The 15,050-nt window shown below is 33.9% G+C and overlaps 1 protein-coding gene across 3 annotated transcripts in view; it reads right to left on the bottom strand.

Annotated features, from left to right (window-relative positions):
• Positions 1-15,050, bottom strand: part of LOC149780199 (choline transporter-like protein 4) — a 234,626-nt gene that overhangs the window by 121,396 nt on the left and 98,180 nt on the right. For all 3 annotated transcript variants that reach the window (XM_089936955.1, XM_089936953.1, XM_089936954.1), the window contains exons 3-7: positions 14,765-14,838; positions 10,400-10,478; positions 7,482-7,569; positions 6,113-6,217; positions 1,792-1,855 (exon numbers count right to left, since the gene is read on the bottom strand). In XM_089936955.1, coding sequence (XP_089793081.1) covers positions 1,792-1,855; positions 6,113-6,217; positions 7,482-7,569; positions 10,400-10,478; positions 14,765-14,838 — 410 coding nt within the window. The remainder of the gene's footprint in view (positions 1-1,791; positions 1,856-6,112; positions 6,218-7,481; positions 7,570-10,399; positions 10,479-14,764; positions 14,839-15,050) is intronic.

The following is a 15,050-nucleotide window of genomic DNA, read 5'->3' as shown; positions in this document are numbered from 1 at the left end:
CATCGCTTAAAGATACCCAGGAAATATTCATACATTATATAAGATCGACAGTTTTAAAACAACAAATGCCATAAACAAGCTAATTTTACACACATTTACATAATTATTTTCATCTCTGAAACTTTATTTTATTCTTTTGATTTTTAGTGTGATGTAACACACATACACATTATTATATGCAACACATGCACCCCTTGCACTTTTCAAAATGTAATCAGGGTTTTTTGAAGTCTATGCAGCAGGTGTCAATGTTTATCTTACACTGTAAAAATGATATTAGTGTGTCTGCATTCAGGGACTTCCTACAATCTGGATGTATTTTTTTATCATAGAAAAAGATCTCTCACAGCCTGCATTGTTGTGAGGCAAGGTAAGTAGTCGCTGAATAACTAATTTCAGATTTGGCAAGTGGATGCCATGAGTACTAATTGTCTGGCTGATAATATCCAGCCAGTAGCTACAAAAGCTCTTTTTCTGGTAATCATCTGTTTATAAAGGCACACACTCATCAGGCAGCATGCAATAATCCTTAAACTCATCTTTAAGTGTTTCATGATCCAGGTGTGGGTCAACTCAAAAATGAAACTGTCACAACTAGTTAAAAAAAAGATATGTGCAAGGTATTTTGAAAAATGAATTTTCAGGGTGTAATATTAACTTCTTTGGATTTTTCATGGTCTCAGTTTTATTACATATTTATATTTGTCCTCAATAAATCCTTAATCCTACAATGTAAGACCTCAACCTGATATTTTTGGGGCGTTTAGGTCTTACTGCCAATAACGGTGCTGTGTAGCGTGTTCTGATGTCAATTAAAATCGGAATGATAAGTCAAATTTTAAGGAACATCTCACACACCAAGCATCCCATATTGGTGCTTTTCTACAAATTAAAGTTATAATGTTTTAGTCTGACTTTACTTACAATGATGTCTTTTTCCTAATAAAGTGAAATTCCCAGACAAGCAAATGTTTTCAAGTTTTGTTGGCCTACATTTCAGTTGCCTGGAATGCAATGGAAGCCGTGAATACCGAAATTGGTTAAAAGGATCATAAGAATCTTAAACAAAATGAAGCTATCTAAATATTTTTTTCAATATTAATATATTTTTTTATTGGTTTTGATGAAGAAGGATACTTCAACTTAACCCGATTTTGGCTTTCTCAGTTTCCATCACTTTCCAAAGTATATTAGAGTTTTCCTCACGTTGCATGCGAATAGTCAAAACAGATTCTGGATTGTGCTTGAATTTTTAAACAAAAATTATGTCCCAACTCCCAGGATTAACCAAAAAAAATTATATAAAAACAAAACGTGAATTTTTATAAGAAAAAAATAGTACAAAACCATGACAATGAAAAAAACACATAAAATTATGGGTAACCCAAACAAGTTGACAGGTATGACAGATCCTGTAATTTTATCCAAATATGTAGAAAAGTGAGACTGACTCCACCTTTATAGGTGCAGAATTATTCATACACAACAACTATTTATTTTTGCCATGGAGTGTTTTTTTTTTATATTTAGAGTACATGTAAAATGATGTGTCTTTTTTCTGTTCAAAGAGTTAAACAAAATGTTTCAACATAGTATTACAAGCTTTTGATCAACTTCTGTGTCAATTTAATGAATATTTATGTCTGCAATTACATTCAAAATATAAAACTAACTCTGAAAACTTAAAATATTGGTAAACTCAGTACATTTGTTGCTTAACCAAGAGTAAGTTATTACTCTGTGTAAATAAAGTACCAGTTTCCCATTGCAGTATACGTAACTGGTACTTACATGGCTTGCTTTTCATGTAGTAGGATGGACAGGCATCTTTGTGAACTAATGATGCAAGATCAGCCTGTAAAAACAATGATGAACAATTTTAATAATCAGAGTTCTAATTTGCATATTTTACATAACCAAATGGCCCAAAAATGTATAAATAACTTTTGAAATGTATTCAAATTGAGCAAAGCAATTTCACTTTTGTTATTTAGTAAAGAGGTGTCAGTGCATTGGACCTGCATGTAATAATCATTTTTAATGATGCTGCTTTTGATCCATGTTAACTAACACATCAGTATAACTCTGTGTGTGTGTGTGTGTGTGTGTGTGTGTGATAAGGTTTCACATCATCATCCCATCTCATGAAGTTTTTTATTATTAAATGCGAACCTGCACTAAATAAAATATTGTCTATTGTCTATAATAGGAGGTAATAAAAGAAGAATCAGATGTTGAATGTGGTACATCATGCTAATGCAATTGTTTATATATTAATAGTTGTCAGCTGTAGACCTAATGTACTGATCAGGGGAAAGTCAAATTTTAAATCAGTTTGATTAAATGGCATTGCTTTAGTTATTATGTACCATTTAAACATTTAGAAATTTTCCCAAAGTTTACAGCCTTGCATTTTACCACCAAATTTACAGCTCTGTGGCAGTGGTGTTCTTTTTCAAATGTCCATTATACAATTTGACCAAAGGGTGCCAAGGCTGGACTCACCCAAATTCTATGAAGAATCTTAAAATGCAACAATCAAAGTTTTTAACACCATTTTATACTATATGGTACATGGCAATATTTAATCAATTCATTATCATGCATGCAGTTAAATTCTTAAGTCCATCTGACCTTACACATCAGTTGATTTTCACTAAAAATCAGCTTTTTTTCTTAATTCTTCTACTAACCCTATTATCTCTTAATATCATGGTAATGGCTAGGTGTAAAAATAAACTATCAATATTTAAACTGAGTTTTTATTTGTAAGATTTGATCAGATGTAAAACACTATAAACTTTGAATTCTAAATTTGTAAATTCCTTTTGAAACCCTATTTAGAAACCAGTATCCCCTCAACTCATTTGGCCCCAGAGGTTTTTGTCATTTTTGCCTGAAATGCACGTGGGAAAGACATCTGGGGGGCTATTTCTGAATACATTGTAATACATCAGCTTTCAACAGATTTTCCATGAGACTAATGCCTTGTTGTATTAGAACATCATTTTCCATTGGTTATTTTGCTTGTGCATGAACAGAAGGGTAAAAGTTGGATTTTTTATTTATTTTTTGCTTAATGGACCCATGATTTTCGTAAGGAGACCACTCTTTATTCCAAATGCCCACCGTATCCTAGTTTTTGCAAAGGTTTGCCTGTTTGTGTGCAGTTCAGACTGGTCTGATCTGAGGCCAAAAGGTCTAAAATCCAAACACAAAATCGCATTCTGACCACGAGCAAATTTTGGGTAGAAAAAAAACGGGTCCAAAAAATGAGGTTTTTCCTTCTGTATTTTGTAGTGCAACTAGGACTTCCAGATTATTTGGTATCATTTTAGAGCTATATCTGTCTGCTGTTTTGCAATACCACCCACAATGGTGTATCTTAAATGACCTTGATGCTGCAGAGCTCGGAAATAGGGTACAGCCTCATTACACCTACAGACGGGATTGAGGCAGAATCAGTTAGAGACTGATGCTCTACTGTCTGAAAAAAACTTTTCTTACAGCAATTCAAACTATGACCATTTCTTTCACCATACAAGATTTTCAAGATGGCTGATGTGGTGGTCATACTTATCTCAGCTGGGCAACATTTTTATTTAGGACCAATTAAACATCACAAGAAAACTTTCAATAAAAACACCATTCTAATATGACCATCCATTCAGAGACAGTAGTCATAAGATTTCAAGATGACCACTGTGAAGGCCATACTGGATGTCTGTGTGGCACTATTCTCATTTAGTTCAATATATACATTGGAATTAATGTCTATGTGGCACTGTTCTCATTTAGTACCATATATACATTGGAATTAATGTCTGTGTGGCACTGTTCTCATTTAATACCATATATACATTGGAATTAATGTCTGTGTGGCACTGTTCTCATTTAGTACCATATATACATTGGAATTAATGTCTGTGTGGCACTGTTCTCATTTAGTACCATATATACATTGGAATTAATGTCTGTGTGGCACTGTTCTCATTTAGTACCATATATACATTGGAATTAATGTCTGTGTGGCACTGTTCTCATTTAGTACCATATATACATTGGAATTAATGTCTATGTGACACTGTTCTCATTTAATACCATATATACATTGGAATTAATGTCTGTGTGGCACTGTTCTCATTTAGTACCATATATACATTGGAATTAATGTCTGTGTGGCACTGTTCTCATTTAGTACCATATATACATTGGAATTAATGTCTGTGTGGCGCTGTTCTCATTTAGTACCATATATACATTGGAATTAATGTCTGTGTGATGCTGTTCTCATTTAGTACCACATATACATTGGAATTAATGTCTGTGTGATGCTGTTCTCATTTAGTACCATATATACATTGGAATTAATGTATGTGCAAAGTTTTGTGGGAATCTTTTCAAGCAATTTAGGGGAAGCAATACAAAACGTGTGCTTAGTGGATGAATGGATTTTGTATTTACCTCAGTATCAACAAACTTTTATAAAAACAAATTGAGGTTTTCCAAAATTACTTAAGACAATTTAGGTAGTGCTATTTAGGTAGTGCTATTATTAAATAAGTAATATTGATAATGGCAAGCCTTAAATTGTTTTTTCTTCTAATGGGGTAACTCATCTTTTGTGACAACTGAAGAAATAAGTCATTTGCTTCCCTAATTTTATGACTATAATTGAACCTCATCAGATAATTCAAATTCAAGGAGAATTTTATTCCTAAGAAAATTACTTTGAAAGATCCACAAACCATATGACTTTGGTCTTTTCAATACGAGTCCAGAAAAAGTAGATCCACAAACCATATGACTTTGGTCTTTTCAATGTGAGTTCAGAAAAAGTACAAAATTGATATGTAAGATCTAATGCAGATTTCAGAGGATGTTGAGATCCATCTGGAGTAAGTGAAGTTTCATCGCATACACCCTGTCTACAACCTCTTTTTATTTTAAATGACTATGAACACTGTCCATTCACTATCATCCTGGATTCAATATTATTACAGAACAAGTAAATCCACTGTTTAAAATCAGTGCTAAAATTAGAAACAAATCTAATACTTTACCTACAAATGACCACGATAAACAATCAAATGCTTTTTCTAAATAAAAACAAAAAACATAAGGTCACGAAGGTTAAGACTATTTTCCCTGTTATACCCCCCTTAGAAAATTCAGTTTATCAGTACTTACAAGTTATCTTAATAATGTATATTCACACGGCTGATATAAGTGCAATTTTTTTAAATAAATATTTTGGGTTTGTCTTCCTTTTTAATTCATTAATGTATCAGTTAACTCTGACACAATTTATTTCATTTTCAGTTTTACCCAAAATAGGTCAAGGCAAGTAAAGAAAAGTCCAGGAAAAATGCTGAAGGGCTAGTTGGAACTATGTTTTATTTGATGGTATTCTAAATTGTAGAATCTGTCAAGTTGTCAGCTAGAGTTCTCTTTGCACAGTCTTAAAGTTTTCATACTCATAAGTCAATATACAAGGATGCTAGGCTGCATAGTGTTTAGCAATCTGAATGCTCATCAGTACAGATATCACTGATTAACCATATTTAACTGATTGCTGTTGAAAGATATCACTGATTAACCATAGCTAACTGATTGCTGTTGAAAGATATCACTGATTAACCATAGCTAACTGACTGTTGTTGAAAGATCAATTCAGCACACTTATCACTGATTAACCATAGCTGATTGTTGTTGAAAGATCAATTCAGTACAGTTATCACTGATTAACCATTGCTAACTGATTGTTGTTGAAAGATCAATTCAGTACAGTTACCACTGATTGACCATAGCTAACTGATTGTTGTTGAAAGATCAATTCAGTACAGTTACCACTGATTAACCATAGCTAACTGATTATTTTTGAAAGATCAATTCAGTACAGTTATCACTGATTAACCATAGCTGATTGTTGTTGAAAGATCAATTCAGTATAGTTATCACTGATTAACCATAGCTAACTGATTGTTGTTGAAAGATCAATTCAGTACAGTTGTCACTGATTAACCATATCTAACTGATTGTTGTTGAAAGATATCACTAATTAACCATAGTTAACTGTCTGTTGTTGAAAGATCAATTGCAGACAACTTACTGTGTTTGTATCAGTTCCTGGCTTGCAGTACTGCCGATCAATGTTTGGTGTTGCTGTATTACTGACAAAGACAAAATAACTCGATGGACAGTCGGATACACAAACCTGAAAGAAAATTCAATCATGTAAAATTACTGTAAGAATTAGATAAAACATGAATCCATTGAATACCCTATAACACTCAATGATTTCCATAGCTAGGGCTTACCTAATTATTTTGCCTGTGAGCTCAAATACTTAAAAAACTAAATTTGGCTGCATTGAAAGGTTTCAAAGACCTAATTTGCATTTTTACTAATGAAATGTATATTAGGAAATGTCCAGATGTAACAAGAGCTATAAATGATGAGTGCATCACAAAGGGCCTTATAACTTTTTCTGAAAGGCCTTAAAAAGAGGGACATCTGCTGGGAAATAAAAGTTAGAAGAAGATGGGCATTCAGTGAACATGACTCCTAAAAGATGATGTGTATTACTTAAAATCCAATGCTAAGATCTCATCAATACAAGCAACAAGTTGATTGACAAGGCCTATAACTCTGTTGAATATTAAGTAAATGCGACAAAAACCATAAATGGCTTAGCTGGATCAAATAAATGATGTTCACATCAAATTACATCACAATATGAGGAATGATTCTCATACTGTGTTAATTACAAGCCGCATTCCATGTCAAGATATGAAGTTGCTTCACAAGAGCCATAACTCTGTCCAAAATGGAGTGTGGAGTAGACAAGACAAAACCCATAATATGCACATGTAGATCTAAGAGACAATGTTCTTATCAATTCCATCAGAATATACAGAGTGGTTCTTGAGTTATGCTGATTGCAAGCCACAATACAGGCTTTGATGTAATGACAAGAATTTGCTTGACAAGAGGCATAACTCTGCAAAAATGAAGTAGGCAAGACTGAACCCATAAAAATCACATGTAAGTGCATGAAACAATACTCATACCACATATTTGTAAAATACTTCTGACCAAAAAGTACAAGTCCAGAATATAAAGTAAATCTGTACAAAGATGAAAAGTTCAGTATCTGCCCAACTATCTAATCAACCCTCCAATTAGTTTAGGAAAGCAGTGATAACAAACTTGTGGTAACAGAAGGACATATAATGGACAGCATGCCATTGCATAAGCTCCAGTGTGTGACCAGTGGAACTAAAAACTACCTTCTGAATATAACATAAAGTTAAAACTGCATAATTTTTGGCATTCTGTGTTAACAAAATGTTTATAAACAATCACCTAGCACACATTCTGGAGACAGGACAGACTAAAACTGTTCTCCAAAACTAACAGGTTTATCTCCATAGAAGTGTATTAACACAAGCTGGAATAATTTTGTTTCAAATACTCACCTGGGGTGTTGGGCAGCCATCGACAAACACTCCTGGTCCCATCCTACCACATGTGACAAGATCAAAGAAGAACAGGTTTGGTTTGGTCCTGTAAAGGAATAACTAAATGTACAGCTTTTATCTGAAAATTCAAAATGGAATTTAGTCATTTAAGATTGGCATGTAATGACAACTCGATATAACTCCTCTCACAACAAAGGATTTCAGTTTAATGCAGTCTTTTATATAACATAGGTACAGCCATGGATCCCTCTTTTCTTTGTAAGGCTGCAGTTTTTTTTTAACCTAACTAGATTTAAAGTGACCTATTCAAAACATAGTACACTTTGATGGCATTACAGTGAGTTATACTTTTTTACATGTCTTAAGGTGACCTTACTCAAAACTTTCCATACTTTGATCATTGGGGTTTACGGTTGCCTTAGTTAAAACATGGCATACTTTGATGTCATTAGAGTTTAAGGTGACCTTAGGGAAGATAATGACTGTTTGGATGCGAAGGTAAACCCTCCCATCTGCTGGGGTGTCCAAGTAACCCCCTGTCCCTGATTGGTTTCGTTACAACTGTAAATCATCAAAGGGAATAACATGGGTTGATTCATTTGTTCAAATGATCACTTTGTTATGTCAGTGTGCGGTTTATGTACCCCTTTGTCGCTGGTGTTGCTGGTGCAGCCAGTATAGCTTCTTGTGAGGTCATGTGACTAGTACTGTCGCGACTTACAATTGTAGCGTCCGGGTTCTGAAATAAACCATTGTATCATAGCCAGGTTTTGGATACATAGAGAAATATGATTTAAAAGAGGGGTAAAAGAAAAGAAATGACTAGCAAACTTTTTATGAATTTTCATTTTGATTTACAGAAACTTAGTTCTATAAAGTTCATTTCTGTGATGCAAAACATAATACTGCCATTCTGTTATATTAGATGAAGAACACTTTGTTTATGATAAGATCGATCTTTTCTTTATAAAAAAATGTTCTGCAAGATATTCTAATACTAAAACATGTGATCTTGACATGTCATACTAAAGACTGGCAATGTTTAAATTTGGCATTACAATACAAACATTGGAAAATTCATTTTGCTGTGTAGTGGATGCATAGCAGACGACTGCATCATAATTTGTGATGCAATCTGAAGCTAGGGCAGCATTTTGAAGGTAGATTTCCTTAGAAGAGTGAAATATTCCAGCATAATGACAATGGGGCTGAAACATCCGAGTTCACATGGGAGCAAAAATAATAATAAATTAAGTTGAAAATGACTGAACTCCTATTTAGACCAACCCCTACCAGCTGTAGAGTATCTAATTGGTATATCCAATAAAGTTCTGTCTAAAAATAGTGCTACTAGAGAGCTCTTGATCAGATTTTATAATTTCCATTATCTGATATTTAACACAATGTGGTCAGTCATAAATTAAAATGCTTAGACACCAGGGAATCTATATGATCATGGATATCCCTCAAGTGCTTTTTATTTTTTCACTTGGAATTCCCTTCTAGTCTCACATATGTTTTGTGCAGGTGAGTAAGTATGATGACATGCATTTGGTAGTGCCCTCTAAGTTTCTGATGCCTATCGGAGGATGGTGTTCCAAGCACTGACAAAATCGGGATAATTAGTTAATCTTGGGCATAGATTAATTTCTAATCCTTGAGCAATTTCCCTTGAAAGGCCACATTCTTGGGGCTAGTCCTTTTTAATTTCACATATTTGGAAAGAAGTTGTCTTGCTTCTTGATAAAGCAAAATTGATTGGGATGGTAGCACAATATAAATTCAGGGAAGATAATGACCGTTTGGATGTGGAGGTGAACCCTCCTGTCTGCTGGGGTGTCCTGATCACCCCCTGTCCCTGACCAGTGTCACATTTGCACATCAAGAGTTAGTGACCTACTTTCAAGCTCTGTAACATCAACATCATTCATGATACACAAAAGTAAGTGGTATTACAGAAAAGGAGAAAGATGTAGTAAAAAATATGTAGTCTTTATACTTGTGTAAAACTGAAATAAGCTGAAAAAAACAATTGTTGTGACCAGATTTGTTTTAGGCAAATAATTATCAGTTCTGGAACCCAAGTTTATGTCTAAATTTTAGATCTAAAGCAGATTGTTCGGAACTGCAAGTAAGTCAGATGAACCTGTGCAAATATGAAGATAAGTCTGAGATCTGGAGTTAAAAAGAGGGCAGTATACTAGCTAGGACACAAAAATATTCAGTCAACAAACAAGTAAAGCCACAAAAGTTCAATTTTCATCCTTACTGCACATGTGCTGATGAAAAGAAAATGTCTTTTATACATCTAGGCATCTGACAAAATGAAAATCTCTCAGAACTGAAAATCTCTCAGAATCAAATGTATTTTACTGCAATCAGATGTAACCCCATAAATGTTTCCTACCCCCAGTTCAGGTGAAAATGAAATGAACATCTAGGAGAAAATAGTTTTTTTTAAAAAGAAAAACAACATTAGAATCTTTTACATTTATCTTCAATCTGAGTTACAGTTCTAACTGATAACGCGTTGTGTCCTTAGCCATTCACACCAAAACTATTTATTCCTGTGGACTACAGTTCAAAAAGAATAGAAGTTTATTAGATATAAATTAAAATTTTACTGGAAAACTAAAACATTACTAAACTAGAACTCATTGTCTGTAAAATATAGATCGCTGTAATTGTACATTATGATCTCTGTATGACAATATCTCTGCATTTCTTGTAAAATGCCGTGATAAAAACCATCATGCTTCCTTTTAGTGTAGTTACAACAGCTGTTGTATAAAAGCTCCACTTTCAAATAGAAATAAATAGGTCTAAAACATTCATCAGTAGGAATCAGTGTCCTCCAGAATTTAAGATCTACAGATTTCTTTTACCAACCTCGTAGGATCACAATCTAGTCATACCTGTATTTCCCAAATCCACAGAGCTCCTTCTCAGAGTTGACTGGATACAGTAAAAGTCTTGGGTCTCCATAGGCAAAACCTGCATGTGCAAACGTGAAAATAATACAATAGACATATGGCATAACAGCACAGTGTGTGTATGCACCCATTCAGAATGACTGGGTTCATGGATTTAAAGGAGTCATATCCATCCTAATGCCATGAACATTCAGACATTTTGAGACATATTGTACTAATCATCCTGATACAAACTGACTGATTAAAAACCAGCAAAAAACTGTTTTAACTGACCATACTAAATAATAATTTTGCACAATATGACTTTTTAAATGCCTTTTCACCCTAAATGCCCAAAAGTATGCATGTCCAGCTAGTCTTGAAAATCAAATAATTCTTTTGTTTCAAATTTATCTCCAAGCAATGACATGATAAATTAACTTTTACTTCCAGTTTTAGCTGATGACAAGCAAGTAACTGTAATGTTCATAAATAATTATAAAAGCCTGTACAGGATGACTACTGCTAACTCCTCCGAAAAGCCCTATGATAATATCAAAATAGAAAGCCCCATCTTAATACCTCAAAACTCCCATCCTAATATCTAAAATGCCCCACCTTAATACTTCTGTTGCTGATCAGATAACAATTTTGCTCAGTCTGACATTCTTGAAACAACAACTTTGCACAGTCTGACATTCTTGAAACAACAGTTTTGCAGTCTGACATTCTTGAAAAAACTTTGTACAGTCTGACATTCTTGAAAAAACAACTTTGCACAGTCTGACATTCTTGAAACAACAACTTTGCAGTCTGACATCCTTTTAACAACAACTTCGCACAATTTGACATTCTTGAAAAAACAACTTTGCACAGTCTGACATTCTTGAAAAAACAACTTTACAGTCTGACATTCTTGAAAAAACTTTACACAGTCTGACATTCTTGAAAAAACAACTTTACACAGTCTGATATTCTTGAAACAACTACTTTACACAGTCTGATATTCTTGAAACAACTACTTTACACAGTCTGACATTCTTGAAACAACTACTTTGCAGTCTGACATTCTTGAATAAACAACGTTACACAGTCTGACATTCTTGAAAAAACAACTTTGCACAGTCTGACATTCTTTCAAAAAAATCAAGTCCACAAACTATGCCTAACACTTACATCGTGTAGTGCTTTATTCTATTGATTGACACTGCTCTTGATAGGTCTGTATGTCAGAATATTATAACAACAAATGAATGCCAAGGCAATTCTTTACCCATCAGTTAACATGTTGTTTGGGTCTGTTGACAATTCTCAATCGGGGGAACCATTTTAGAAGAAAGATTCATTCAACAAGCACACACAACTCTTCTCCCCATCACCATTTTTGAGAATAAATGTAAATAATATATATAAAAGCACAAATAGATGAATAATGAGCAAATAATAATGTAATATACATAAGATACATCCATGCATGAGTGTGAAGGCATTATGGGTAATTTATACTGGATTTATACTGGTCATGGATGATGATGGACTAAGTTTTTCTGCCAAAAATGTGTTGAAATGCATAACATTTTTATTTTATGTTACTTAAATTTACTTATATTGAGATGCAAAAATGAGAAGTTGCTGGTATTCAAACTTTGTCTAAACATATGCCAGAAACATGAAAATCTATTTGGATAGTAAAATTTTTTCTTTTCTCACAGATTTCTTGCATTTTTCATTTTAAAACTAATGAAAGAATAATCAAGTTTTATGAAAATAATCGGGTGCAGAAATAGCTGTCAGCTAATATAGCTGTTTGATAGCTCCTAGCTGGTAAAAGCCACAGCCTTTCATTTACTTGAAACATCTGGGACATTAATTGATACAGAGTCCCTCAAAGAGACTGATGTTCTATTAGTTGTTCTAGGGTTTAACGCCATTTTTCAGCACAAGATAGGCTATACATGGCAGCCAGTATAACTGATGGAGGAAGAACCCTGGAAAACCCAGGGAAGAAACACCGACCCACGAGAAGCTACTGGCAGGCTTTCCCATGTACCCACGCTAGCTGAGCCTTGGACCCACGCAGACAGAGGTGAGATGGCAGTGATCCGTAATGGTGAGCACTTTAGACCACTCAGCCACTCGGGGCCCCAATGTTCTATTAGCTGTGAAGAATCAGAAGGATGAAATGGTCTGTTATTTGAATGCTTGGAATCTCTTTATATACTGAGTTTTTAAATCATATGAAATATTCTTGAGAAAACCTAAAGATGGCTACATGGTGACAGTCTTAATAGTCAGATCACCAGAGGTTCCTCGAAGTAGTTGAGAAAAATTTGGAAGAGTAACTACAAGAAAACAAATGTTGCTTAATGACAAATAAATTATGCTGGACATGGGATTAAAGTCCATCACAATAAGCTCTTCTGGACTTCAACAAGTGAGATACAATATCTTCAAGATGGCCATTGTGGCATTCATGTTGGACATAAGATTACCATTTTTAAATCTGGTGGCCATATTCATAGCCACACCTTTCAATTTCAGAACAAAGTACAGATGATAAGAATCTTTCAGTGAAATGCCTATGTCCCTTTCAATGTAGCAACAACAAGAGTGCCAATAATGACATTTTCATTCATCTACGTGTAAGTCTTCAGTGAAAAACTCCTTTTTGTATGACCATCTGTTCAGATGGAGCAGATATAATAAGCCATTAATGTTGGATAAAAGATTGGTACCATTTATATTTCAGATTGTGTACAAGAGTTGTTTGGTGAAACCCGATGTTGATGTGGCAATCCATTCATAAGTAGCAATAACAAGATTTTCAAAGTAGACACCATGGCGCTTAATAGTTGTATGTTAGCTCAGTATGGTTTTAATTTTGGACCATCTTCACACGAAATTGTTTGGTGAAAACCTTACCATTCATTCAGGAGTGATACAATTATTTTCAAGATGGCCATCATAGTGGTCATGCTGAATGCTGACCAGAACCATTTACATATTATATGACAAGCTGATATGAAATTCCAATCTGGAGAAAACATAATGAGAAAATGATAAAGACAGACACTATGGTGGTCATTTTGGATGTCAGCCAAGCACCCTCTTCATACAAGACCATCTACATGTGATAAGAAGTATTTATGTGCAAACCCCATGCTGATATTACCATCACTTTCAGAATGAGTAGTGATATCAAGATCTTAAAGATGGTCTCCATGATGGCCACAATGAATATCAGGAGTGTAAAATTTTCATTTAGGACCAACCAGAGCTCAACATAAAATTGTGTGCCATGTTTATGACTGTCTTCTGAGTAGTAGAACAGAACAGCAATAACAACTGGTCTACAGATCTGTCACTCTTTTTCATTAGTGTTTTTAGAATAGAAACAGCAATAACAACTGGTCTACAGATCTGTCACTCTTTTTCGTTAGTGTTTTTAGAATAGAAACAGCAATAACAACTGGTCTACAGATCTGTCACTCTTTTTCATTAGTGTTTTTAGAATAGAAACAGCAATAACAACTGGTCTACAGATCTGTCAATCTTTTTCATTAGTGTTTTTAGAATAGAAACAGCAATAACAACTGGTCTACAGATCTGTCACTCTTTTTCATTAGTGTTTTTAGAATAGAAACAGCAATAACAACTGCTTCTTCTGGTCTACAGATCTGTCACTCTTTTTCATTAGTGTTTTTAAGTACACTAGGCAAAACTTTGGTACATTGCTAATTATGCAGATTAAGCAGGAAGTTATTACTAAATAAAGTCATTAGATACCACAATATAAAACATGGATCTCACTCTCCTGTCTTACACAATGCCTAAAATATCTCTACATACAGGTGCTCAGAATCAAAAATAGGCAACAATCCCAATGGTTGCTTATCCCACTTTAAAATATTTGAAAAAGACGCATAATTCTCCACTTATTCCAAACTGATCAAATTATTTTCCAAAAATGTTGGGCTCTGGATGCATTTCTAACTATTATAGAAGAATCCCTTAAAATGTTTCCAATGAAGAATATTTGTAGCTGTCTGTACACCTCAATAATTCTGTAAACAATCAAAAATTCTGTACACTTCAGTAATTTTGTACACCTCAGTAATTCTGTACATCTCAGTAATTCTGTAAACCTCAGTAATTATGTAAACCTCCATAATTCTGTAAACCTCAGTAATTATGTAAACTTCAGTCATTCTGTAAACCTCATTCTGTAAACCTCTATAATTCTGTAAGCCTCCGTAATTCTGTAAATTCAAATGTTTACTACAATACTTCAGACTGATTGGTGTATTATAGAGTATTATGTTCAAACATGTCTTTGCCTTGATTTTTCTTATTTACAGATTATCTTACCAAAATATCCAACAACTGCTAGCCCAAGCACAAATATTATAAAAATAAGACAGCATAGGACATCGGTACATGATCTGCAAGAGACAAAAAATACATGTACAAGTATATTTAAATTAAAATTTCTTGTCACATAACAGAAATCTCGCAAGCTCAGAACCAAAATGAACTATTTTAAAACTGAAAGAAAATTTGATACATTTGATACACCGATTATCACTCAATATTGATCTTGGTGCCAAAACAATGCTGTATGGAGATATAGAAAGACCATTCAACAATGATTTAA

This window comes from Sinohyriopsis cumingii, chromosome 16 (assembly GCF_028554795.1).
Source record: "Sinohyriopsis cumingii isolate HCF-2022 chromosome 16, ASM2855479v2, whole genome shotgun sequence".
Lineage (NCBI taxonomy): Eukaryota > Metazoa > Mollusca > Bivalvia > Unionida > Unionidae > Sinohyriopsis > Sinohyriopsis cumingii.
The sequence above is the reverse complement of the archived record's forward strand: the minus strand, read 5'-3'. Positions and strand labels throughout refer to the sequence as shown.